Source organism: Bufo gargarizans, chromosome 6 (assembly GCF_014858855.1).
Source record: "Bufo gargarizans isolate SCDJY-AF-19 chromosome 6, ASM1485885v1, whole genome shotgun sequence".
Lineage (NCBI taxonomy): Eukaryota > Metazoa > Chordata > Amphibia > Anura > Bufonidae > Bufo > Bufo gargarizans.
In genome coordinates, this window is record NC_058085.1 from 359,628,739 (window position 1) to 359,655,142 (window position 26,404).

The 26,404-nt window shown below is 43.0% G+C and overlaps 1 protein-coding gene across 1 annotated transcript; it reads left to right on the forward strand.

Moving 5' to 3' along the window:
* Nucleotides 1-3,660: 3,660 nt before the first annotated feature.
* FFAR4 (free fatty acid receptor 4) lies at nucleotides 3,661-24,340 on the forward strand. The gene is made up of 3 exons (XM_044299379.1): nucleotides 3,661-4,338; nucleotides 21,095-21,223; nucleotides 23,122-24,340. The coding sequence occupies exons 1-3, from the start codon at nucleotides 3,805-3,807 to the stop codon at nucleotides 23,536-23,538; spliced, it is 1,080 nt and encodes a 359-aa protein (XP_044155314.1). The 5' UTR covers nucleotides 3,661-3,804; the 3' UTR covers nucleotides 23,539-24,340.
* Nucleotides 24,341-26,404: the final 2,064 nt, after the last annotated feature.

Consider the following 26,404-nt stretch of genomic DNA (forward strand, 5'->3'; position numbering starts at 1 on the left):
AGAATATTCACAGTGGATGTTATCGAGGGCCAACAAATCTAGACAGGACCTATTGTTCAAAGCCAATACTAGGAGTATTAATAATGCTGAGGCTACTAGAAAGAGTTACTCCCAAATTACCCACTTTGGTTTCGACATATAGTTGACAGTTCACACAAATACAGCAGATTAAGAAATGTTTACCGATCTGGTATGAAGATAATATCGTGTATAACACACTTAAAAATGGATGTAGAATGGCGTCTAGACGTCCACACTTTAGCCAATACTCTCTCCTTCATTTTTCACATGTAAACCCATGTTGGGGGGCAGTCGATTGTTTTAAAACAGTTGTTGTCCACTCCAATGTTGCTTATTAGCTTAGAAGTCGTTGTGTAGGACATTTCATTCAATATAGCAAGGTTTTTGAGCTCGGTGGAGCGCTGAGCAGCGTGTGCAGTGTGTGAATGCGTCTCTACAGCTACTGACGTAGTGTCGGACAAGTGTGCTGTGCACGTCTGTGTGTAGGAGCACAGTCACCTATTCCATTTAATCAGGTTTTGCAGTAAATACAGGTAGTTCGCTTACATTAGTCCATCCACACATTGCCCCCCTATGTTCAAGCTCTGCAGATATAGTTGTGGTGAATAGGAAATAGTGCACATCTCCCTCACCCTGGCGAGAGGCTGCCGGGGGCAAGATTTGTCACATCGGCAGTTCCCCGGCCTTGATATACAATCCTTATTTTCAGTTTGTCTTCTTCCAATCAGCGTTCCACTGAGTGGTTTCTTTTTGCACCACTCCTTTGCACTCTGCCTATTGCCAGTCTTTTCTGCGTCAAAAGCTTCAATTTCCTGAGGGCTTTGTTTGACCATTGTGGAGGCATACCGCATTTGTAGCCGGGCCCCACCCTTTCGGGTCACTGCCTATTCTGCTTGGGCAGTAGGGGCCTCTTGGGCAGTGCAACATGGGATTTCGGCCCTCCAGGTATGCAAGGCGGCTACCGGGTCGCCTTTTCACACTTTTTCAAAGTTTTACAGGGTACACACCTTTTCTCTTTTACAGACGGTGGTTTTCTAATTGACCGAAGGCTTTCTTTTTTTATGGCCCACCCTTGGGACTGCTCTGTAACGTCCCATGGTCAAGCCTATGTCCCCCAATGATACGGATGAGAAAACTAGATTTTTGTACTTACCATAAAATCTGTTTCTCTTCTGTTCATTAGGGAACACCGCTTTCACCCGTTCTCTCTTTTTCAGGGGCCTCTTAGGGCCTAAGTGGTTCTGGGTTTGTACATCATTTTGTTTCCTGTGTTTTCTTGCTTCTCCTACTGCTTTTGCACTAACTGTTTTAGCTTAGTCCCTGTAGGAAGCGTATAGCTGAGAGGAGGAGCTCACACTTTGTGCTTGGTGTCGCCTCCTAGTGGCAGCAGCTATACCCATGGTCAAAGCCTGTGTCCCCCCAATGAACGGAAGAGAAACAGATTTAACGGTAAGTACAAAAATCTAGTTTTTTACAGGCAGCCCTGACTCCATAGAATTAAATAGGGCTTGCGTGAAGAACGGAAGGAATCCAGATATAATGCGTTTATCACTTATGGTTGCCAGGAGATCTTGAGTGGTATTCTCCAGTTTCTCTTTACACGCGTAAAAAAACGCATGCAATTTGGATACAATCTGGACTGAAAAAATGCAAACACTGGACGCAATCACGGTAAAAACTGATTAACTTTGCATGCAAAGCCATCCGTTTTTCCTTAAACAGATCCTGGCTCAATCCGTATCGCTCGTGTGAAAGAGGCCTAAGAGTGCTCAAAGTTGTGTCAGTGAAGGATACTTTTATTTTGTGTGTGCCTTTTTTACATGTGCAATAATTTGGTATGGCAGTTTATGAGGCAAAGCCAGGCGTGGGTCCAGCAGAAAAGGTTAGATATGAGGGTACGGAAAAAAAAATCTGTTGCGAATCTGGGTCAAAATCAGCATTTTTTTTTTCTTCCCTTTTTTTCATGGTTTTGCCACAGATTTCACATTGTGCATTGCAAAGGGTGAAATCTGTGAAGACAATTTGAAATGTAAATTTAAATATAGATTCAAAATCTTAATCACAGGTCAGTTAGATTTTTACAAAGAGCGTAAATGAAATTGAGTAAAATCTCATCCACTTTCCTGGTACTGTGATACGCTGTGGATTTTCTGCCTGCAAAATCTGAATAGGAAATCTGCAGCGTATCCATCCCCACTTCTGACTGCTAAAGTAATGCTTCAGTTAAGGCCTCCTGCACACGACAGTGGTTTTTCACTGTCAGTGATTTGGCTTCAGTCGTCCGTGTCCGATTTTGCTTCAGTTGTGTTTCCTCGTGTCTTCCTTTTTTTTTTGTCTGACAGGGGGAAAAAAAGGAAGGTTAATGAAAAGTGTAATTTTATTGCACCAAGGTCTTGTAGGAAAAAAAAACGGACGCAGACACAGATGAAATACCAGTTGTGCATCAGTTTTTTTTGACGGACCCATTGACTTGAATGGGTCCGTCCTTCGTTTTCCACTGACAAGAATAGGGCAGGTTATATTTTTTGGACGGACTGGAATCACGGACACGGAGAAAAAACTGAGGACTATCAGTTTTTTTTTCACAGCTCCATAGAAATGTCACTACCAGAGCTTTGAGACGTTCTCACAGCTCTGTGTCTCCACCCCTGTGATGATGTCACTTAGAGTTTGGAGGTGTTCTCACTGTTCTGTTTCTCCACCCCTGTGATGAGGTCTTTACTCCCAGCTGTCTCTCCTGCGTTTGATTTCCCTGCCTTTAAATCACACCTCCTCCTATTGCAGGGCGTGGATTATATTTCTCTTTTCAGTTGTAGCTCTGCCTTGAGTATCTTCACTTCTTAAGCTACTAGTTCTCTGGACCTGTGTTCTGCTGCTGCAAGCACTCCGGATATTGCCAGCGGCCCTTGGATCCGTCTTCTCTGCGGCTGCAGCTCCATCAGCTAAGTGTGCAGACTTTGTTGTGTACCTGGTGATTTCCTGACTGGATCTGAGGTGGCCACGGTTCCCTCCATATTCTGAGCAGGGCATCGGTGGCCGTGCCCCTTCCACTATTGTAGGGGTTACAGGGCTCATCAGTCTAAGGTACGCGGGCATGCCTCGTTCCACCATTTGGATCCGGGCATGTGCTTTAGCAGCATAGGGAGAGTGTTGAGGGTCTGACAGGGGTCACCCTTTCTCTTCCCTAGTTTGGGTCCGGTCAGTAGCTCTTCTTACTGTGTATGCTCTGGTTACCCTTAAACAGCCGTGACAAGAAATGAATGGGACCTCCGCTAAACTGTGAAAAATGACGGAACGGACGCGGATGCACACAATGGTCGTGTGCATGAGGCCTAAAAGAAAGAAACCAAGACAACCTCGCAGATTGCTGTGCTGATGTCTTCATTCAGCAGCTGACAGACGCAGATATCAGAACAGGACGCGCAGTATCTCTCTATCTTCACTTGTAAACACAGGAACAAGCAATTTAACGAGAATTTTTCACTGTGTAAATATTACCTGAAACAGAGTTATTATTTCCTAATACAAGAGCAGACATCATAAAAGCTCGACACCTTCAGCTTTGTTTTAGATGGGTGGATAGTTATAAGAATGCCGTGTAACTTCCTAGTTTCAAATCACAGACTGGCTGCCCGGAGCTGCACTCATCACAGCAGAGCCTTCACTGTGATGCCAGCTGAACGCAGGGGACTTGTCAAATGTGAAGCCTCCTGACCATTACTGGACGTAATCGCACTTTACGTGCTTCGCTTTTGATTGCGACTTTGTAACCACTCATCTGCTATGGGCTACATGGTTGTATCGTGTCAGTCTGAAGAAGGTTTCAACTTCACCTATTTTAATTTTTATTCCGAGTTCGACAGGTCCCTTACATTGAAAGTGTTTGAGACTTTATTCCTCTCCGTGGTGTTCTTGTTCTCCTGCTTGGTCAATATCTGCGCCATTGTCTCGCTAGTTAAAAAGAAGAAAATGGTAACTGCCAACTGCTTTGTGCTGAACCTTTTCTGTTCGGACTTGCTGTTCATCAGCATGATACCGCTCATCTTAGTCGTCCGATGGAGTGAGGTTTGGATCTTGGGTGATTTCTTCTGCCATCTGCTGTTCTATGTCATCTGTCTCAGTGGTTGTGTTATTCTGATCTCCCTGTCTGCCGTCAGCCTGGAGAGGATGATCTGTATTATGAAGATGTCCCAGGCCACCAACTATAATGTTAAAGTGGTGGCAATAGGAATGGCGACCATCTGGTGCTTCTCAGCCCTAACCGCCTTACCCATGTGTCTGTTCTTCAATGTGGTAACACAGACCGTGAATAATAAGGTAAGTTCTTCTGTATTGATCGTGTTTAAAATCCTTTAGCTGGAATATATAGCAAGAGTGTTATTTTTTTTTTTTTTTTTACAATTTCTTTATATATGTGTTTTTTTTGGGAGTACTTCCCTTTTATTTATCCCAATCATTGTATCAAGTCTCAAACATTGCCTTAATATATGTATTTGGACCAAATAATGCAGAAATTATATATAAAATAAATAAAAAGATCCATATCATTACTTTATCCTCATCCCCTTTACGTACATATATCTAAGAAAGGCTATTCAAAATAAGCGCTCAACTTTATAGATTTGCCTGATATGGTTGACCTTCATCAATCTGAACTTTTCTTATTAATATTTTTCGTTGTAATATACAATTGGTGATGCAATATTTTAATCTTTTTGATCCTACATACATACTAGAAGGAGGAGTGCCTATCTTTTTTACATATTTATTTCTGAGAGTTAAAAGCTGCCTTAGATTTGTGGCTTAATTTGCGCTGAAAAATGTGTCATAAATTAAGATAAATTTGCCGGGCAAGCGACCAAGCCTCTTTCCACTCCTGTCACGCCCCCTTTAGGGAAAGTGGTAAGGGTGGCATAGAAGAGGAGAGATGTGAGAATTTTTTTAAAGTGTTTTTAATGCTACTTTTCAGGTACAAGGAGATAATAAATCTCCCCCAATGCCTCAATTGTTTTCCTGCTATCAGTGAGACTTTTTAGTGTCTGGTGTATAAAGTTTACATGAACACTCCTATGACCGTGCGCTGTAGGTTATGTACGTGGTCATATACGAGTGCATTTGTTTAGCTACGGTCTGCTAGTTCTGTATGTGATGGGAATAAAGCATTTTATTTTTGTTGTCACCTGTGTGCAGTCATACGCAGAGCAGCAGAACAGGTTGGCAGGAATTTTCTGCTACGAGCGTAAAAACCATCGGAAGCCACAATAACATCAATAACTTGTGCTATTTTATAACAGCCGTTTATTGCGTTCCATATACGGGCCGTTTATTGCGTTCCATATACGGAACCATTCATTTCAATGGGTCCGCAAAAAAAACGGAATGTACTCCGTGAGCTTTCCGTATGTCCGCAATTCCGTTCCGCTAGATTTTGAGTCCTGTCCTATTCTTGTCCGCAAATCACGGTCCGTGGCTCCATTCAAGTCAATGGGTCCGCAAACAAAACGAAACGCATACGGAAATGCATCCGTATGTCTTCCGTATTTTTGCAGAACCATCTATTGAAAATGTTATGCCCAGCCCAATTTTTTCTGTGTAATTGCTGTATACTGTATATGCCATACGTAAAAACGTAAACAAAAAACGAAACAACAGATCCGGAAAAAACGGCCCGCAAAACACAGAAAAAGCCATACGGTCTTGTGAAAAAGGCCTAAGGAGCACATTTATTCAGACCGGCATTTTAGATGGCCCCATAGCTGGCCTCCATAACTTTGGCGCATTCAGCGCCAGTTCTAAATGTCAGACAGCTTCCTTGCTTAATTTAGGCGTATTTCTGTATAATAAATAACCCCTAAGTCCCTTTTAACACTTCATAGTCTGCCGCCCAGAACGCTATTAGACACCTGGAAAAATCTGTGTTTGAACAAGCAAGCAAGTCTCTTCCAATTAAAAGCGGTTTCTCCATAGGAATGAAAGATTTTGGAGGTACACAAGATGATAAGATTCAATAAATAGTTGAAATGCCTGATCAGCGAAGTCATCACTAAAGAGCGGATGTAAAGATACAAAATACATAGGCTTGTCCTGGAGCCTAAAGGTGGCCATAAACATTAGACGAATGCCTGCCAAACCCGAGGTTCATCTAATGTGTATGGCCGCCACTCACTTGTAGAATCTACCAATTTCCACTCCACTGACCATCCATTTAATGTGTATCCGACCGCAGAGGATGAGACTGTTGGATTTCAACATACCCATTACTTTCTTCCTATGGGAGATAAGCCACCGCCAAAGGTGTCTGTCAGCAGCTCTGTCGACTATTGAGAACACAGACACTCACCCAAACGAGGATTTGGCAGACAGCGATCAAAAGTGTATGGCATCATAGGTTTAATAATGGGTTAAAGGGGTTGTCCATTTTTTTAAATATTGATGACCAACCCTCAGCTGCAGTGCGCCAGCACAATTTCTACACAGTGGACAGAGCCTTCTGCTTCCTGCTCCGTCCACTAGTTTCCAGAACCGGCAGCTGATTGGTGGGGGTTCTGGGTGTGGGACCCCACCGATCTGATATGGATGACCTTTCCAGAGGATAGGTCATCACAGTCTAAAATCTGGATATTTGATTATCATTGCACGTACAAGGAGCAATTCAAAGTACAAAAATTACTCGGAAGCTGGCTTACATTTAGAACCGGCGGAGGATCCACCAAAGTTATGAAGAGGCCGGCACTTCTTTATAACTTCGGTGGATCCAGGGGATTTAATAAATATGCCCCAGAGTCCTGATAGACAACAGTGCATCCTCAGGATAGGTCATCAGTATCTGATCGGTGGGGGTCCGACACCTGGGACCAAGCACAACCACTATGCAATGTACAGCATTTGCTTGGTAAGCTGTGAGAAGGCTGCGGCACTCACAGGAGCGCCGCTGCCTTCTTGAACAGCTGATTGACGGGGTTCTCGGGTGTCGGACCCCCACGATCAGGTACTGATGTCCTATCCTGAGGATAGGTCATCAGTATCAAAATCTCGGAAGGTAAAACAGCCTGTTATATTTATTCTGAATACTCACAAGAAGAACATCTTGTATAAAACATGTAGTAAAATAGTAGAAATCATTTCAGGGTGGAGCTCATAAGCACTTCTTCAGGGGTGGGTGCCTGTATTGTTGGTGAGAAGATTGCTCCTTAGGAGTAAAGCAGGTGCTCTGACACTGACTATTACTACCAATGTAGAGACTCTCTTTACTTTAAACTAACAGTAGTGTGCTGGGATTTGTGAGGTTCACCTGCTGCGCTCCAGGTGCTTACCTGGTAATGGTACGTCACTAACCTAATAGCACATTTGCTATATGCACAGTCATTAGAAAAACAAATTGTACCCTCTTTGAATTTTATAGTTTTACGTATCAGGACATAATAAAAAATAAAAAAACATCTGTTTCCCTAGAAGGTCTTAAAAGAAGGTAAATACCACCTCACATGAACAGCACCCAACAGATTCCACCGAGTCATTGTTTATTCTTTAAAAAATGAAGCCAAAATGGAAAATCCTTGTGTGAAAATCTGAGGAGGTCATTTATGAAGCGAATGCCACTTTTTGGCGTACTTTTGTCGTAGATTTGATCACAAAGGGGATTTGTAGCCCAATCTGCGACTTTTCCCCGCTCATGCCACTTTTCCAAGGTGGCGGAGGCGGACTGGCCGGCCTGTCTCATCTATCATTTTCTATGCCTGTTTTTGCCGTAGAAATTACTTGAATCTAAGCCAGCAAGGAAGCTGTTGTAGATTTATGCAAGTCACGCGGCCAGTGTCTAAGTTCTGTAAAGGATGGCGCCAGCGGACATGGAGCAAGACCGGCGTCTAAATCGCCGGTCTTAGTAAATGTCCCTCTAAGTCCCTCCATGAACCAGTAGCTTGTAGGACCACCTTTAGCAGCAATAACTTGAAGTAATCATTTTCTGTATGGATTAATCAGTCTCACATCGTTCGGGAGGATTTTTGGCTCACTCTACAAGGTTGCTTCAGCTCATTCAGGTTTATGGGCATTCGTTTTTGCACAGCCCTTTCAAGGTCCTGCCGTAGCATTTCCATTGCGTCGAGGTCTGGACTTGGACTGGGCCGTTTGCTTTGCTTTCCTCATGACTGTAGCTTGTCTTCTAAGTCGTGTCATTTTATTTTGCATTTTGGTAAAATGTCTAGCCACTTGTTCGGACCCATATGTAAACTACTGCGCTCTATATGCAAATCTGGTCTTACAAAAAGTCATTTATTTTTGTATTTGCATACATATAATTTTCCCATAAATGTCCTTCCTCATCTGCAATAATACATGTTTATTAAGAACAGATTAGTGTGTTTTATACCATAAATACACCATTTTACATTGTTATGCTTATGCATCTCCATTTCCCCATGTCCCCTATTAACACAGCTCCAGGGATGTGATGTTTCTGTAGCTATGGGTGTGTATGACCACTGCTCTATGGCAGCTTCTAAATGCAACCCCTACCGCAGTTGTGGTCTTCAAAGCCCATGCTCAGGGATGAAATTCAACCCACCCCCTCCCCCAAGGAGCAATACATGGAAGAACAAAAAGCCGTATCTGGTGAAATGTCCTCACTGTATATGGCGGACATAGGCACTCTACCCAATAATGTGACAGCAACCCCCGGCATGTCTGTGATCTACTCCTCCAGCTCTTCTACATTGAGGCTGTATGCATGTAATGCTCACAGCCTTCTTGCATGGGAACATTACGGTGCCTTCATATGTGGCAGATCTTGTTGCAGAAAATGTATGCGACTAAAAATCAGTTGCATTCATCTGAATCAGGAAGCAAAAAGTTGAATTAAAGGGGTTGTCTCATGGATGTCATCCTGTAGACAAACCCAAGAAGAATGAAGATGATGATCTTTCCTCAGTCTAGTGCGTTGGGTGTGTGCATAATCGTGCAAGCGCTGTAGCTCCAGATCTCAGTGGGACAGGTCCACAGCATACACAACAGCCCTGGAGCTGTTCACTCCAGCAATACAGAGCGAGAGCAGCTGCTGAGCTCTGAAAAGTTTTTCAGGTCTTAGACAGCACACCCGCTCTAAGGCACTGAGCATCGGGAGCGCGCACATGCAGGCAAGCAGGGCTGCTTGCCTGTCAATCAAACAGAAGGTTACCGCTCACTCAGCAGACAGGAAGCAGGGTAATCTAGCGCTGCTGAAGAGGCAGCAGAGATGACCCCTTTATGGAGGGCACCTGCAGCCGAAGGCAGGGTATATAAGTACCAGGAGCATCAGATCGTTATGTACCCAACCGGCAGCCATGAAGAGGGCTCTGCCATTCCTTGCAGTCACTGGCCCTTCAGAATTCTTCCCGTTACAGCGCCCCCATTTACAGCGTTATGGACCGCAAACCTACAGAGTGAAACGAGGTACATTATGCAGGAAACAAATGTGGAACTAAGGGATCTGAAGTGACCCATGGAAACAGACCAGAGAAGGGACTTATGCAAACAATACGAATATCAAGTGGATGCTTGTCCCTTACCACGTGGCTGATTGGAGATGATTGGTAGTATTTCATCCTGCCTGGACATAGGACGCCTTTTATTTATTTTATCATAACTTCAGTCGCCCCTTTCTATAAATGAATAGGACATAAAATGAAATCAGTGAGGTTGAGAATAAGCCGTTTTCGTGGAAAAGTAGTGTCTGTGGAGTTCCTATACTATAGAATTTGTGTCATTGGAGACAAAAACCTGCTTCTCGTCACAATTGGTGAGGTTGTCTTTTAAAAAAAAAAATAATGTATGCACTTATATAGCGTTGACATGTTCCGCATCGCTTTACAGACATAGCAACAAGCTGTCCCCAATGGGGCTCGCAATCTAAGTTCCCTATCAGTATGTCTTTGAAGTGGGGGAGGACCGGTGAACCCGGAGGAAACAAAGGCAAATACGGGGAGAACATACAAACTCCATGCAGATGTTGTCCTTGGTCAGATTCGAACCCAGGACCCCAGTGCTGAAAGGTATCTTTGAGAAGACCATTTTCCTACAATTTCATTGCCCATGACAATACCGTTAAAAATAAGAATACAAACACTGAATGGGATATTTTTTTAAGCCTCCTCAATTTTCATTGTGAGAGGTACCTAACTTCAAGAACTGAAATAGAACCAGAAGTGAACTTATTGAGCAGTTTCTCTGTTGTGTTCACAGTGGAAAATAACATGTCGGGGGAAATCTGGAAGGGACATGTGATGTCACTATCCTCGGAAATACAAAGTGATTAGGAAGATCCTCATTAAAGGGGTTGTGTCACTTCAGCAAGTAGCATTTATCATGTAGAGAAAGTTAATATAAGGCACTTACCCTTGTGATTGTCCATATTGCCTCCTTTGCTGGCTGGATTCATTTTTCCATCATATTATACACTGGGGCTATGACCACCCTGCAATCCATCAGCAGTGGTCGTGCTTGCACACAACAGGAAAAAGTGCTGGCCTCTCCGGTGACCAGGACTGTAGGAGCTCGCATAGGCTAGTGCCTTTTATTTTTAAAGTGTGCAAGCAAGGCCACTGCTCCTGGATTGCAGAGTGGTCGTAACCATGGAAACGAGACTTGTATAATGTGATGGAAAAATGAATCCAGCCAGCAAAGGAAGCAATATGAACAATCGCAATACATTAGTAAGTTCTTGTATTTACTTTCTAAACATAATAAATGCTATTTGCTGAAGTCACACGACCCCTTAAAATATTGTAACCTGTCTTATCTGGGAAGAAAAGTGGAGCCAAAACCAAAGACCTATAAGTGTAACCTCTATTGTGGGTAGGCTTTTTGAAGATTTTCTTAGAAATGCTATTTGTGCTAGTTGTGAAGCATCTAAGTACAGAGAGCATGTCACAGTGAAGCTGGGCACTTGCAGGATCAGAACCTAGCTTAATAAAGCTTCATATTCACACTACTCCTGATAATAAAAGCTCTACCAAAGTTATATTTGCACTGCCCTACCCAGCCCCTGCCTCTAGTGCTGTCAGCAGTTTGGCAGGATGAAAACTCCTGACAGACTGGATTCCCTTTTAAATAAAATGTCATATTATCCATACCTCCATAGACATTCTAGTAATTCTTTTTTGCCCATTTTGTGTTGCACAATCATGTAGCAGGGACGTTAATATTCACGATGAACTCACAGTAATGTTGCGGAAAGAGTTAATAGTTGATGCAACTTGGATTATGAGCATATCAGGAAATAAGACATATTCTCTGATACCGACATGCACTAAACCGTATGTCATGGTGCCAAGTCACACACAGCTTGGGGTTCTCCTTTTCAGAATGTCTGTTTGCTCAGTAAGACGTTGCACTCCCAGTACACATATTACATGTAAATCCATTTACTGATCCGCAAGCTCTCACCAGTGACTCATGAGGAACAGGTTTACTTTAGGTCTATCTTCCTTACGCATTTGTCAAACAGAGCTTTTAAATTCCACAGTAGCAGGCATCGCCTCCATGCTGGACTGTGTCCGAGGCTCTCGTATCTCCTAATCAGTTCTCTTTTACATAGCGTGATAACATCTTCCATAAAAATCATTTGAAAGGTCATCTCACATGGGAAAAGATCATAAAGCAAGAGAATAAACACTTCCCTTCTTACATAAATTGTTACCTTTCCTAATGTGGAGGGCAGCACTGGGTATTTGGAGTGGCATGGTGTAGTTGGTAAGGGTACCCATACCCCTTCAACACTCATTCACCAATAGTTATTTCGCTGTTCCGGCTGCGCTTTTTTGTCTGGCCGCCTCTCAGCTTGTTTGCCGTGCTGCGGACGGACCTCCGGCCCGCCCCAATTATAGTGAATGTGGCCGGAGCGGACTTCCGGCAGCACGATGGGCTAGCATTAGCACGGATCCGGCAGGCTGTTCTCCCGTCTGAACAGCCTGCTGGACCCTGCTGCCGCAAGTGTGAAAGTAGCCTAAAAGCTGATGATCTTATGTGTATGGGTGCCTTCTGACTCTCCCCCCGCAGGATCGGGCATATTTCATTTATTATGCCCTAGTCGCTGCTAGAGGTGTCTGGCAGCAGCTTCCTCTTCTCTCCCTATTGGGAACAGATACACGCTTGACTGATCTGAACGTGTATGTTTATGGCGTGGTTGCGAGGAATAATTGTCAGCCAAACAAACATTCAGCCCGCAGCTACAGAATGTGCCAGACTTTGATCCAAATTTCAGGATAATTTTAATTCGCCCTGAAGCCAAATTTCCCCGTGCTTCGTGGTAACGAATCAATTTAACCTGAAATAGTGTAAAACAAAAACAAACAAAAAAAACATACTTACCTGATCCATGTTCCGGCCGCCATCATCTTGCATGGAGATCTTGCACGAAATTCCATGCGCGGTAACGTAGGATGTCACAATGCCGGGCGGCGTTATGACATCATCACGGCTGCGCAAAATTTTGCTCCAAATCTGCACTTTGATGGACAGGACCAAGCAGTGAAAACATAACGCCTGGCCACAACATGACCGCATGTGCATATAATAATAATGTAAAAAATATGACACGTTTATCTTCATGTTGTGTGCCATCTCGTCCTACCCTTTTATTTTTACTGATGATGTATCAGCATTTGATTGGCGGGGTCTGACACCAGGGATGCCCGCTGATCAGCTGTTTGAGAAGGCAGTAGCACCATAGCCTTCTCGCTGCTTCCCACAGTCCAGTGACGTCAGAACTATATCATGTGGCCTGTGCGCAACTCAGCACCATTGAAGCGACAAGGCGGCCGGCGATCAGATGCTGATGATCTATCCACAGGATAGATCATCAGTAAGAAAAAGGTAAAGAACCGCTTTAATATCTTTTTGTCACAAACAGTCCCATTTTTAAAAAAAATTACAATGTGAGTTGTACTGAGATCAGATTGTTACGTCTGTGGCCAGCTTCAGGCTCTGATATGTTGTATGACTGTCGTGACCTGTTGTACTGTGATATTTTTGTAGGTGCTAAATTATGCACTAATTCACACAAGCTTCAAAATTACTGTATCTCAGCCCACTCTTTGAATATTATTCAAATCTTTGTACGTGACAATTTTCTTTGTAAAAGCTGAATAAATAGCCCCCCTACCTCCCACCATCTCAGAATCTACAATTTCCCTAAAGCCTGTATCACACCTGCCCATTTTTTGGCAGATGACCGCTAATGAGCATTCATATGAATGCTCATTAGCGATCATCTTGCAGTGTAATACTGCCGCCAATTGTGATTTTTCCATGCGGCAGATTGCACTAGCTAATTACGATCTGCCGCCAGCAAACCACTAGACAGTATGGGGGCGAGTGATGGCATAAGTGATGGCGAGTGATGGCATGGAACCAGACGCCTACCTGCACCAGAGAACATGCAGTGTTTCTAGGGATGAATACCTTTGTACATATGGAGTCCGATGAAAACTGCCACATTTTGTTTTCACCAGAAAACCCTCCATACAGTATGACTTCATGAAAGGCATTTCATCATATGAAATCAGAGGAAATATGGAGGTTCAGTAGAGGGCTCATGCACCTTTTTGGAGCACATCCTCACAATTAGAGATGAGCGAGTTCATGCTAAACTTAGCAGATTTGATCTGAATTTGTTAAAAATTGCATCAGAATTTTTGGTGATTCGAGTCAGGCGTTGGCTAAAACGGATGGAAAATGTGCATAACTGAGCATAACGGCTCCTTAAAATACAGGATACATTATTTTATATATTTTTCTGTTCTGATGAATCAGAAGAAGGGAAGAATAATCTTATATTCACTTCTCTCAAACTTGATATTGATCTTTGTCGACAAAGCCTTAGGAAATCCCCCATGATGTAATGTTACATGAAAAAAAAAAACATAAGGTCAAAGAGATAAACACTTTTTTACTAAGATTCTTCGTCTTTAATGTTTGATATGATATATATGATGTTTTTCACGTTTGTTATTGTTGAGTGTGTAACGAGCATATGGTAGTATATTATTACCTAGATCCTCCCCTGAAAGAAAATCCATCATCAGGTCATGTCTTTTGTAATCTTCTAATCTTCAGGTCCTGGTAAATAAAATGGAAATGCCAATTTGTCTTCTAAACCAATAATTACTTTTTTTAGAAGAGCCCCCAACAAAAAGTTGACCTCAGGGTGTCCCACTGCTGAGACCTCCAGCAATCATTCATAATCTGTCAGAAATGAGCAGCAAGTGTTCGATTCCCCCACAGTGCCACCGCAGGAAAAATAAAGTATTACACAGTTCCTATTTCCCACAGATATACCAGGTCCTCCGGTGAGGAAAAAACTATTTATAGTCAAAGTTCATTTTGGTTAACAGATTTGCGTCCCTTCTGTTACCCCAGAATTTGTTGGGTTTGGGAATAGTTTTTGTAAATCACACAAGCCCTTGGAAGTACAACTTTTCATTATTTTGGACATATAATGAGAAAAAAATTAACAGTTCGCTCAGATGAGTGAGATGAAGGAAAAGAGGAAAATACAAGATTGTTCATTACCTAAATGGGCCAGTAGACCCAAAAATCATCAACACCCCAAGTGGAAACCTAACAGTGCAAAGGGAAGACAAGACTATCTACAGAAATCATATTCTCTTAAAGGAGTTGGCCACTCTTTCATTCTTTTCCAAAATGTGGTAGTACATACAGTAACCTACTAATATAATGTATGGTGAACATCTGCACCAGTTTCCTGCTTTCAAAACAACTTGGGTAGATTTCAGTGGTTCACATCCCTGGTTGGGTGGCATTGTAGTACCAGTGTGACCACTGATGGACAGTCATGTGACCGGATCATTCTATCATTGAACTGCCCAGTGACCTGGACTGCTCATACGCTACAGTTCCTTGTTATGCACAGTGACAGTGTCAGCACCCGGACATCCACCAACCAAAGCTTCTGATATGTGACTATATAACATGTCAACATTTTTATAAATTATAGGTTGTTTTAATGGGTCATCTGTGACCATGTCACAAAAAAATAAATTACTTTGCAATTGTTTTTTACAACAATGGCAGAAATGCACCCATAAAAAACCCCATAAAAATTAATCAATAAATTTTATGCACCCCAAAACAGTACCATTAATAAAAACCCAAGCCCTTATACAGTGACATTGACAAAAACATTAAACAGCTATAGGTTTATTTGTTTTCATGTTTTAATAAAACTCCAAGTTTTGCAATTCATCTGGACATCGCCCGTCAATGCTCTTTTTTGATTTTCCATTACCATAACTATTGGGACCCTCTGGTGAACCCACAAGGAGGGAGCAGCAGTCTGGTGGCTGTAGCCACCCCAAAACACTTTATTGAGTTGTGCCAGGACCCTCGCACAACTCCATTTGATCAGTGGATTTGTTTTAGTTTTTTTTACTTTGTTTTACTTATTTATGGCACCTTTTGTGTTTCTATATCCAATAGCCCATAGGGTAAAGTTAGCGTTCTATTTTTACTGCATGATAAACAGCAAGCCAAAACACATAGGTTCCCCCAAATATAAAACTTAACACTAAACAATAAACTCTATGGACCCCAAAATTATACCATTAAACAATGCAATGTGCCCCACATAAAATAAGCCCTCCCTCCATGTCAACAGAAACATTTAAAAGTAATTGTCCTTGAAATGTGATGAAAAACGCCTTGGTCTTTTAACATCCAAGACAAGGTTGAAGAACCAAAATTGAAACTCACCTGGCATAAAAAAAATGTTAGGTTCCCTAGAGCATTGGTAGTTTTATATTGTATGTCAGTAATGTAGCTTCTAGTTCTGCTAGGGACATATTTCGACCACAGGTGTGTCATCGTTGAACCTGATGATGCCTTTGGTAATATCTAAATCTGTTGATAATCAGGATACTTATTTACTGTGCAGAATGAGAGTGTGCGAGTGCTGCTCAATGGCTTAGACCTTAAATCCATTAACAAACAATCTTCTGCGTGGTTATTACCTGATGTTATGAAGTATTACAAAGATGCAGACTTAATCCACTTACTAGACAATTACCTTTCCACCTATTTCATATGGCAAAACCATGTTACAGTGGGACGGAAAGATGTCTACTGAGGTTGAGATGACCTTTGGAAAACTGTATTTATGATTTACATTGTTTCGACCCACGCCGACCAGGATAGATCATCAATATCTGATCGGCAGGGGCCTGACACCCAGCACTATTTGTAAAGGGGGCGGCACTTCATACGACGAGGGCTACATTATACTGCCTGTTGTCTCGGAAGTCGGCGGCGTAGTGTAATTACAAGTACTGGCGACCTTCCCGCAAGGGAGATTACAATACTGCCTGCACAACTCCTTTATTTACTTATCCATATTCATATATATATTGTAGCAAGGCGCAGGGGTCCATCATTGACGGAAGGTACGTGTCACCGAGGTTCCTGGCCTTGGTGAGATAGGAACCCGCAGTTTAGTGCAGGGCTGGCCAACCTGCGGCTCTCCAGCTGTTGCAAAACTACAACTCCCAGCATGCCTAGACTGCTTACAGCTATCAGCCTACAGCAGGGCATGATGGGAAATGTAGTTTTACAACAGCTGGAGAGCCGCAGGTTGGCCAGCCCTGGTTTAGTGTGTCAGCAGCAGCAAGGCTGGCTGACACAGTGTTTTTACTTAGTGTGGCTGTAAAGCCGATCCGGGCCGGATCTTATTGGGAGCAGCCAAAGAGCAGGGTGGGTGGCTGTTCCCCACGTTCCAGGCCAGGTTTTGGGCTGGGAATACAAACCCAGCCAGCAGTCACAGCTGGATGTGGATTATCCTGCACCCTGCATTTTCATAGTGGAGCTGTGAAGCACTGTGGTCTTGGGTTCCTACCAGTTGGTAGCGTGCTGGAGAGCCGCACGCTGAAAATCAGGCGCCCTAAAGTCTGCTGTGGACAACTGTGGCTTGCCATGGACAAAACAGTCCGCCAGGTGACACGTTTGTGCCATGGACTTTATATGGTGTGAATTAACACCAGGACTCTGCACGGTGTTGTTTTTGCTTTATTGCTTTTTGTGTGAATAAACACTGAACCTTTGCTTTACTACCGTGTTCTTGCCTCTGTACTGCATCCGCTTACCCTGCCTACCAGAGCAAATCCCTACAATATATATATTTTTTCCCTAGTAACAGACAACAAGTCCCGTGTAGTCATACTCCCCCCGAACGGTTAGTAAGAGGTAGGGACAGATAGAAGAGTGTATGGATACAGGGTCAGACTACACAGGGTGTGGAGCTCAGGTCTGTCAGTTTTCTGAATAACTTTTTGATTAAAGGGTTCATCTGGTTTCATGGTTTTGATGACATTTCTTCAGGATAGGTGATCAAGATCAGATTGGTTGGGGGACTCTCAGCACCCCCACCAATCAGCTGTTTAAAGGGGCAGCATAAACTATGCAAATGCCTCGTCCTCTTCAATGTTTACCTGCACGCCATCTCCATTGTAACAGTGGTGCGGTGTAATTATAGCTGTTTGTCCCATTCACTTGAATTGGAGAGGACGCTGTAATTTAATTCCTACAGTTGAAAAAGCGTGCGGTAAACATTGTAGAGGACGCAGTAAGGTACTTTTTGGGGACTTTGAAATTACTTAAATGTTTTATATTTATGGTCGTTCTTTTCCATTATTACAGCACTGTAGACATTGTGGGTTAGACATAAAGCCACAAGTGTCAATTTTCGCCCAGCTCCTGGTAATCAGCCTGCTATTCAGCAATTCTGATTTCCTGTACACTTATCGGCTTTGGCATTCTCCTCGTCTAGTTCTGCAGGCTCACAATGAACAATGATAAATATTAGGTTTGGTTGGCCTTGACTAAAGTATAGTTGCTTTTGTCATATTACGGTAAGGTGCAGGTGGCTGGGTGACAGGTAGACTCAGGTAATAGTTGCAATTGACTATTCCTTTACTGGAGAGTATGCATCAAAATATATTATTGCAAGTGGTGCAGCATCCATTTGCATATAACTGGTTTTAAAGTAAGGATTTATATACTGGTAACAAATATAACTACAGTCTCTTAAACAGATCACTTGTAAAACTGTGGACCAGAGCAATTAGATGCAGAAACAGGCTCTGTACTTCCCTTGGTTACTTCAAGGTGCCCTTGTCCTCATGTTTGGCTGCTTCTTTGCTATGAACTCACATGTGCTCCCTCAGGAACAGTTCTGCTCTCACTTGCACTACAGAAACAGCTCTACACACCCACTTCTTCTCCGGGCTGAAACTCCTTCCCCAGCCATCCTAGCTAAGGATCCAACACCTTCTGTGATGCAGTACAGTCACAGTACAGTGTGTTAGCTTACCATCAAAAAATATTTGGAGTAATTCATTTATTTTTAGGTTCTAAAAAGTAGGATTAAAAACGTTTACCCATGTTTGACATTGGGTAGGAATATCAATGGAAAAGTCAACTGAGACAAGGTTCCCTGCATGTAGACAGAGAGTCCCTACAGTACCGTATAATAGAACCACAAGCAGTGGCGTACATAGAAAAGTAAGGGCCCCATAGCAAGGTTTTTGTCTAAACCCTTTTCAATGACCCTTGGGCCATTTTTTCACTGCCAAAAATTGTTCTGTTAGAGGGTCGATTCCTGACCAAGATAATCCCAACTAAGACTGGGCCCCCTCTTGCCCTGGTCCACATAGCAGTTGCATGGTCTGCCGCTATGGTAGTTATGCCCCTGACCACAAGCTATCCCATGGCCAATATATAATGTCTCTGAGCAGCACTTTATTATTTTAAAAAAATCTGTGATTCTGAAGAACAATACAAACTTAATGAGGCATGGAATAACAAATGGCACAGTTGCCAAATTCTGTATAAAGCCAGTACCACATAGACCTATTGTAGACTATAGGCATCATAAAATGGATGCATTCAACATGGATCCGTAATATGAACATGTGCATGAGCCCATTGCTGTCTCAAACAGGCTTATGAAGATTGCCTCTATTCACTTACACTCATGTATTCATTATGGAAGAGGGAATTGTCAATAAACAATGTCATCCAGTGTCTGAAAAATGTTCCTACTAATTGTGCATGATTGTTGCAACTCTACTAAGATTTCTGTTATTGGTACAGGCTAGCCAAAAAAATAGGTATAAATATGCTGAGTATAGGTTGAGTAGCTACAGTCCCATGATTTGTGCAGTACTCCAGAATAAGGTACTTGCAAAATTGTTTCTTGCTATATAATGTTATTTGATGTATTTTATTGTACCTGCAATTCCTGAATAGTCATGTATGGATGAGTCAGGGTTAACAGTCCTTACTCTGCCCTTGTAGAAGGCTAGAAGATGGACCTAGGTCCGCCCCTAGAGAGAGGAACTACATGTTCTCAGAAGGCTAGCCCGAGTCCCAGGGAATCACTACCTCTGAGATATTTGCATCAAGAAGGCCATCTCTACTCTACAGTACTCCAGAGAGAGAAAGAACTAGAAGGTCCACAATCTGAAGGGCTGATCATTGGCGTCAGTCAGTAAGGTATTCACTGTTTAAGAGAATTACAGACAAGTTTAGCAAAATCCTTATTGCCAGCCTTAGGCTACATGCACACGACCGTATGTGTTTTGCGGTCCGCAAAAAAAACTGATTAAATCCATATGCCATCCATTTTTTTTTTGTGGATCCACAGCGTCCCTAATCCTCTCCCTAACTCCTAACCGTATGAGCGGACCCTGATGGTGGGCCGGCTCATATCCTGGATACCTAAAATCTTGAGTCGTCCTGGAAATCCCTCACTTAGGAGCAGGGGAGACGACCTGTTCATCCACAACACGGAGGAACAGGAGTCTCTAAAGGCCTGGAAGCAGTGCTGCCTGGGCTGCCGTGCTCCTTGCGGCATGGGGTCCAGGCAGTATCAGGAGTGCTGGATACCTGTGTGTGTGTTGTCTGTACGGTGTCCTGTTTGGTGTGTGGGCACCTGTACTTATGCTCGGGTTCCAGTCGTGGAGGCTTCGGCAGGTGAGTGAGTTGTCATGTTGTTCTTACCTGCCGATCACAGCAAGAGGATTGGCAGGTAAGAACAACATGACAACTCACCTGCCGAAGCCTCCACGACTGGAACCCGAGCATAAGTACAGGTGCCCACACACCAAACAGGACACCGTACAGACAACACACAGGTATCCAGCACTCCAGATACTGCCTGGACCCCATGCCCCAGGCAGCACTGCATACAGACTAATGGTAACCCCTCCAGGAAACCAGCCCCCTCACGGAGGTATCAACATACTGGGTGACGTATAGCATACATGCAGGGACCACATATAGCATACATTCAGGGACCAACACCAACAAAAGCCCAGACATGTAACAACCAACAAAACGCTTAACACACCCAGAACATAAACCCACACCACACATACAACAAGGGAGGGTAAAGGTACAAGGAGGGTACATAAGGGAGGACAATTTATGCAAACCACAAACTACACGTTGCCCCTGGCAACCAGTCTGCACGGCAACCGTGTCACGGTCAAACACCAATATGACTGTGGCACAAACAACGTTCATGTGCATGTAGCCTTAGAGAGAGAAAGATGGAGTAAAGCAGTACTACAACCACCATCATCGCTCACATCCATACATTGCTGTCGGAGAATCGTTTGGAACTGTGTTTTGATACCGTTGGATGTACTACAATTCCCATTGTGGACTTTAGTAAAGAGAGACTTCTCTATTTTCTACAACTGGCTTGGTTACTGACTCCAACACCGTTCACAGCAACGACATCCCCTGCGTTACATCCGTGCCAACGGCAGGAGCCCCATCAGGATGTGCTCTCAGGGAAAAGGGGTACACCCTCCTATCTCTGCCTGGCTTTAGGGAGCATTGGTGTGAGGACTACCACTGTGATTTATGTGAATAACAGCCAGAGCCACTACCACTCCCATGCTCCCCTCCGCTCCTCCTGGGCTTGCAGCTATGCATGTGTCTACGATTACTACTAAGCCTTTGTATTTTTACTTGTGTACTGCAATTTAATGCAAATGGTGATATTCCCATTTTTGCCCATCAGGAAGTCCAGGTCTGCACTCTTCTTTGGCCTTCGATTGCAGAAGAAATTGCTTGGGATATTTCATTCATCGTTTTGGACTTCTTGATACCAGGATTAAGTATAATAATCAGCTACACCAAGATCTTCAAGGTAATTCAATCTTTAATATGGATTTGGTTTATAATGCTTCTAGAATTCTAATATGGGTACACTATACCACCCTATCTTTGCCTGTCTGGCCAAAATTAAAAAATTATAGATTTGTTAGTTTTTTTAGGCTAATCAATTAAAAATGCTTCTTCATACACCCGTTATTTATTAAAAGGAAAAAATGGTGCACACGTAAGGTAGATGCCTCATTATTTTACATTACAACAAATTTATGAAGTGCAGCATGCATTATATTAAATGGCGCAGCCCCAGATACAGTGGAAAAAGTGTAGCGTAAAAACGGTATTAATAAAAAGCCGCCAATGTTATATTTGACCTTTGTAGGACAAAGTATAACAATAAAAAAATAATAATAATAACCCACCCCTCAAAAATAGTGAAATCCTAATTAACTGAAATTGGATATGTAATATATCAAAATTTACAGTAGACAATGATGAACTAAAAAAAATATATATTGGTTTTAGAGTAATAAAAACCTGAAGACCAAAATTATCCCGGTCCTGCTTCTCTTCTGGATATAAGTGGACAGCAAATTGAACTGTTGCAACCAATACCAAGCCGCTGCCGCCAAGGCAGATGTGATAATGAGATGTAACAGAAAGGGCGGACAGGGAACTTAAAGTGGCCCTGGAAAAAAAACAACAACGTGGCCCCATATTGTAGGTGGATCCATATTGACAGATGGCAGGCAACACAAGTAGGCGAGGACTAGATAGGCAGGCAGCAATACCATAGTGCAGCACAAAATACCGCCTCAGCAGAACCATATACCACAGGGCAGCACAAAATACTGCCGCCCCAGTTGTAGTATTCAACTGGGAGGATGGCAATACAGTTGAATTCAGAGGGGACACTTGCAGCCGGCAGCTAGGTGCATAAGTACCTGATGCTCTAAGCAGTAACTAATGCTGAGTGCATCGGACCATCGTGTTCCCAGCTGGCTGCCATGAGGAGGGCATCGTCCCACCAGTAAATTTACATGTAGGTTCTATGGCTAGTCTGCCCCTGATCAGAGGGGTAATAGATACACATGGTGAGAACATAGTTTTACTGCTTTACATACCGTAGAACTAGTCAGGCCACATATGGCATATTACAAAACAGAGTCAGACCAGCACCTCCAAACTATGTATAAAAAGTGAGTTCAAGTGCAAGATACAACAGCTGCAATACAAGGGAAAACAAGGACTACAAGTAGCAGCATACTGCTTTATCCACAAAGGCACATGCAAGCATTGAAAACACTGAATAAATGTAAGCTGCATTACTGTTATACTTACAATATGAAAATTAGAAGCTCTTTGCACCCATTTTTCATCAAAAGTATGTCGGGCCCATCTACCAACGACATGGAATATTGTGTAGTTTTGGGCACCAATGCATAAATAGGAAATAGCAGAGCTATAATTGGTTCAGTGATGGACAACTTAAAGTGGTTCTCCGGGGCATTAAAATGCTCTGTTTTAGCGAGAATATGGAAAGAAGAGATTTTCAGCTATATTTGCCCTTCCCTGCAAACTGTGATCATATGACCGCTCCACTGGCTGCAGGCTCTTCCGCTGAAGTCCTGACTGGACACCGGCAGTCATGTGATCACAGCCGAGATTGCGGTACAACTGAAGGTTAAAGGGATTCTGTCACCAGGATTAACAATATGTAGATATTTATATGTGCCCATTAGCCCTGGAGAACCACTTGAATTAATATTGTAAATTAAAGGGGTGCACTGCAATACTCATATAAATTATCAAAACTGAGATAGGTTCTAGATGAACCTATGTCTTTGTTTTAACCCAACTAAGGCACTGTTCACCTTAAAGAGCTATCACAGACAAATTACCAAATTGATACATTTTATTTATTTTTTTCTGAAGATCACAAAGGAAATCAGTGAGCGGATGATCAGCAGTACGGCCTATTCCGATGTCCACCAGTACCACGTGTCCCAACGAGACTACAGGCTGTTCAGAACCCTCTTCATACTTATGATCTCTTTTTTTGTCATGTGGACCCCCGTGTTTATAATTGTCCTTTTGATTCTCCTGCATAACCTAAGAAAGAACTTCATCTTATCGCCAACAGTTTTCTTCTGGATTACAGTGTTTACGTTCTGCAACTCACTAGTTAATCCAATTCTGTACAACATCAATATGCTGAAGCAGAAATGGTGGAGGGTCATTTTTTGTGGAAATCCTGAGGATAGTGTAGATACAGAGATCACGAATAACCAGAGAGACCAAGAGCGGAATGGCAATCAAATCAATACACTGGACAGCACAACAAAATCCTGACCTTTCATATGGGCTCCAAGAAAAATTATATTCCAATATGTCGATGAAGGTTTTCATTCGTCCAGGTCATGATAATTAGACTTTCAATTCGAGAAAGCCAGTCGGGTGAATAGCGAAATGCCTTCAAGAGACAATACAACAAGTTGCCCTGACTTATCATTGGTGACATATTACATTCTCGCTTTCTTATAACGTGTGTTCTGTTTTTGGGGTTTCAGGGTTGTTGGCACTCTAAAGGATATAGACTAGAAGGACCTACTGGTGGAATGAAATACCTCAAGGATATTAGGGTCCTGGGTGCTGTGGAACCTTATCTACCCTGATGACAGACCAATCGTCGTACATATGTTATGCTTCATTTTTCTGCTGAAGTTTCTGGTATGGGCTCTTTTGAGAGACAGTTTTGAGACCTGGTGCTACCATCTAAAGCTTATTCATATGGGTTGCTTGCTGTTTTGTAGAGCAAAAAAGAAAAAACATCTTGTTAAGATTCCCTTCAGTGTCATGGGCTTTTTTTGTATCTACTTTATAATGTTGAACTGCTCTTCTGTTTGATCAGCAGACACCTCTATTGATATACTCAGTTCTTGTCGTTCTACCTTGACCTCTAGCACCAGCAAGCCTAGTCCATTAGGGAAAATCTCCTTATTTTGCAAGTGTTTGGCTGTTTTTTAAACTCCAAGTACATAAATGAAGAAAGCCATGCATTGTGGCCACCTCTATAGTCACAGTGGCCATGGTACTAGGAAGGCAGGGGGCAGTTATTAGAAGTTATTACTTTGCGAAGTCTTGTGAGACTTTGTGTAATAACTTTGTGAATTATTACTGTAAAAAACCTTGGTACCGAACCCGAAGTCTCGTGAGACTTTGCGATATAATAACTTTGGCTTGGACTTCGATTATTCAATTTGAAAACCATTTTAAAACTGGAATCCAAAGTCAGCTTCAGATTGCAGTTTTAAAAATGTTTTTAAGTAGAATAATCGAAGTCTGAAGTTCTACACTGAAGTCTCGTGAAAATTTCACCTTGGCGAAGCCCATACATTTGAATACTGTACAGAGACGTGTCACCGTACAGCACTCAAATGAAGTTTTAAATGAAGCGCTTCACTCTTGCCAAATTGTGACGTTACATAAACTAGGAAGAGGCTACAGGTGTTACCAGGGCATGGTGATCTCTTTAAACAGCTGACCAGTGGAGTGTGTTGGAGAATCAGGATTAGATCTGATGGTCAACCATGCTGTATTAGGTAGACAACTTGTGTTCTCATCTTAGAAAGGAGTTTAGTAAAGAGTTAAAGTGAAGAAATAGCTTGGTTAGGGAATAATCCCCATGTAGAGATTCTTAAAGGGGTTGTCCGGGATCAAACTTATTTTTTTTTTAAACATCTTACTCACCTTTAGTAGCCAAGTCTATGTTCCCAAGGTGGTTTGAGGTGTCTTTTACACTGGAGCATGGCTCCTACAGCCCAGAACACATTGTTTACATATCTGTTTCTTCACTTCCTGCCGCACTGCATTGTGGGTCTCAGTGCAGGGCAGCATCTGCTGATTTCCTGTCTAACATTGTGTCCCTGTGCCCGCCCCCTCATACATATTCATCCTCTTGCCTCATATTCCTCCCCCATATGTACGCCCATAAACTTCTCCTTACTCTATCTCTGGCATCTGTCATGTGCTCAGTGTTTGCAGCGCTTAGAGACAATCGGACACAGTCACACTGTAAGGGGCACGCTCCCACATGCATCCATAAACATGCCGAACACCGTCACACTGTAGGGGGCACGCTCCCACATGCATCTATAAACATACCGGACACTGTCACACTGTAAGGGGCACATTTCCACATGCATCTATAAACATACCGGACACCGTCACTGTAAGGGGCACACTTAGGCTACTTTCACACTAGCGTTCTGCTGTCCGCTCGTGAGCTCCGTTTGAAGGAGCTCACGAGTGGAGCAGAACGCTTCCGTCCAGCCCTGATGCAGTCTGAATGGAGCGGATCCGCTCAGACTGCATCAGTCTGGCGGCGTTCAGCCTCCGCTCTGCTCGCCTCCGCATGGCCAGGCGGACAGCTGAACGCTGCTTGCAGCGTTCAGCTGTCCGCCTGGCCGTGCGGAGGCGTGCGGATCCGTCCAGACTTACAATGTAAGTCAATGGGGACGGATCCGCTTGAAGATGACACCATATGGCTCAATCTTCAAGCGGATCCGTCCCCTATTGACTTTACATTGAAAGTCTGAACAGATCCGCTCAGGCTACTTGCGCACTTAGAAATTTTTCTAAGTTATTAATGCAGACGGATCCTGTACTGAACGGAGCCTCCATCTGCATTAATATGATCGGATCCGTTCAGAACGGATCCGATCAAGCGCAAGTGTGAAAGTAGCCTTACACATGCATCCATAAACATACCGGACACCGTCACACTGTAAGGGGCACACTTCCACATGCATCCATAAACATACCGAACACTGTCACACTGTAAGGGGCACACTTCCACATGCATCCAATCAACAAAAAAATAAAAAAAGCAGACTGATTATACTAATATTACCTTTTCTTTCAACTGAGCCATTGTTTTATTATCTTTTTATTTTTACACAATCAACATGCCATTGTCTAAATGCAATATATGCTATCAGCACGGCCATGTAATCCTGTGGTGCTGTGGTGAAAGGAATTCCTCCTTTCTAAAGCCTTCTGCCCCATTAGCTAGTAATTCTGATGGGAGGAGTTTTCTATGCTAACAAGCATAGTAATCCTCCTCCATTCATTGTAATGCTGAAGGCCCGGTGAAGTCACCGACTGGGGGCGGGGCTTAGCGCGATGCCGGCCGGACAAGTAACCGCCCCTCCAACCT

Bases quoted from the DNA above. Each gene is read 5' to 3' on its own strand.
- FFAR4 (XM_044299379.1), top strand. From the start codon at position 3,805: ATGGGCTACATGGTTGTATCGTGTCAGTCTGAAGAAGGTTTCAACTTC. The intron at 4,339-21,094 runs GTAAGTTCTTCT...TTTGCCCATCAG, and splicing joins CACAGACCGTGAATAATAAG to GAAGTCCAGGTCTGCACTCT. The intron at 21,224-23,121 runs GTAATTCAATCT...TTTTTTCTGAAG, and splicing joins GCTACACCAAGATCTTCAAG to ATCACAAAGGAAATCAGTGA.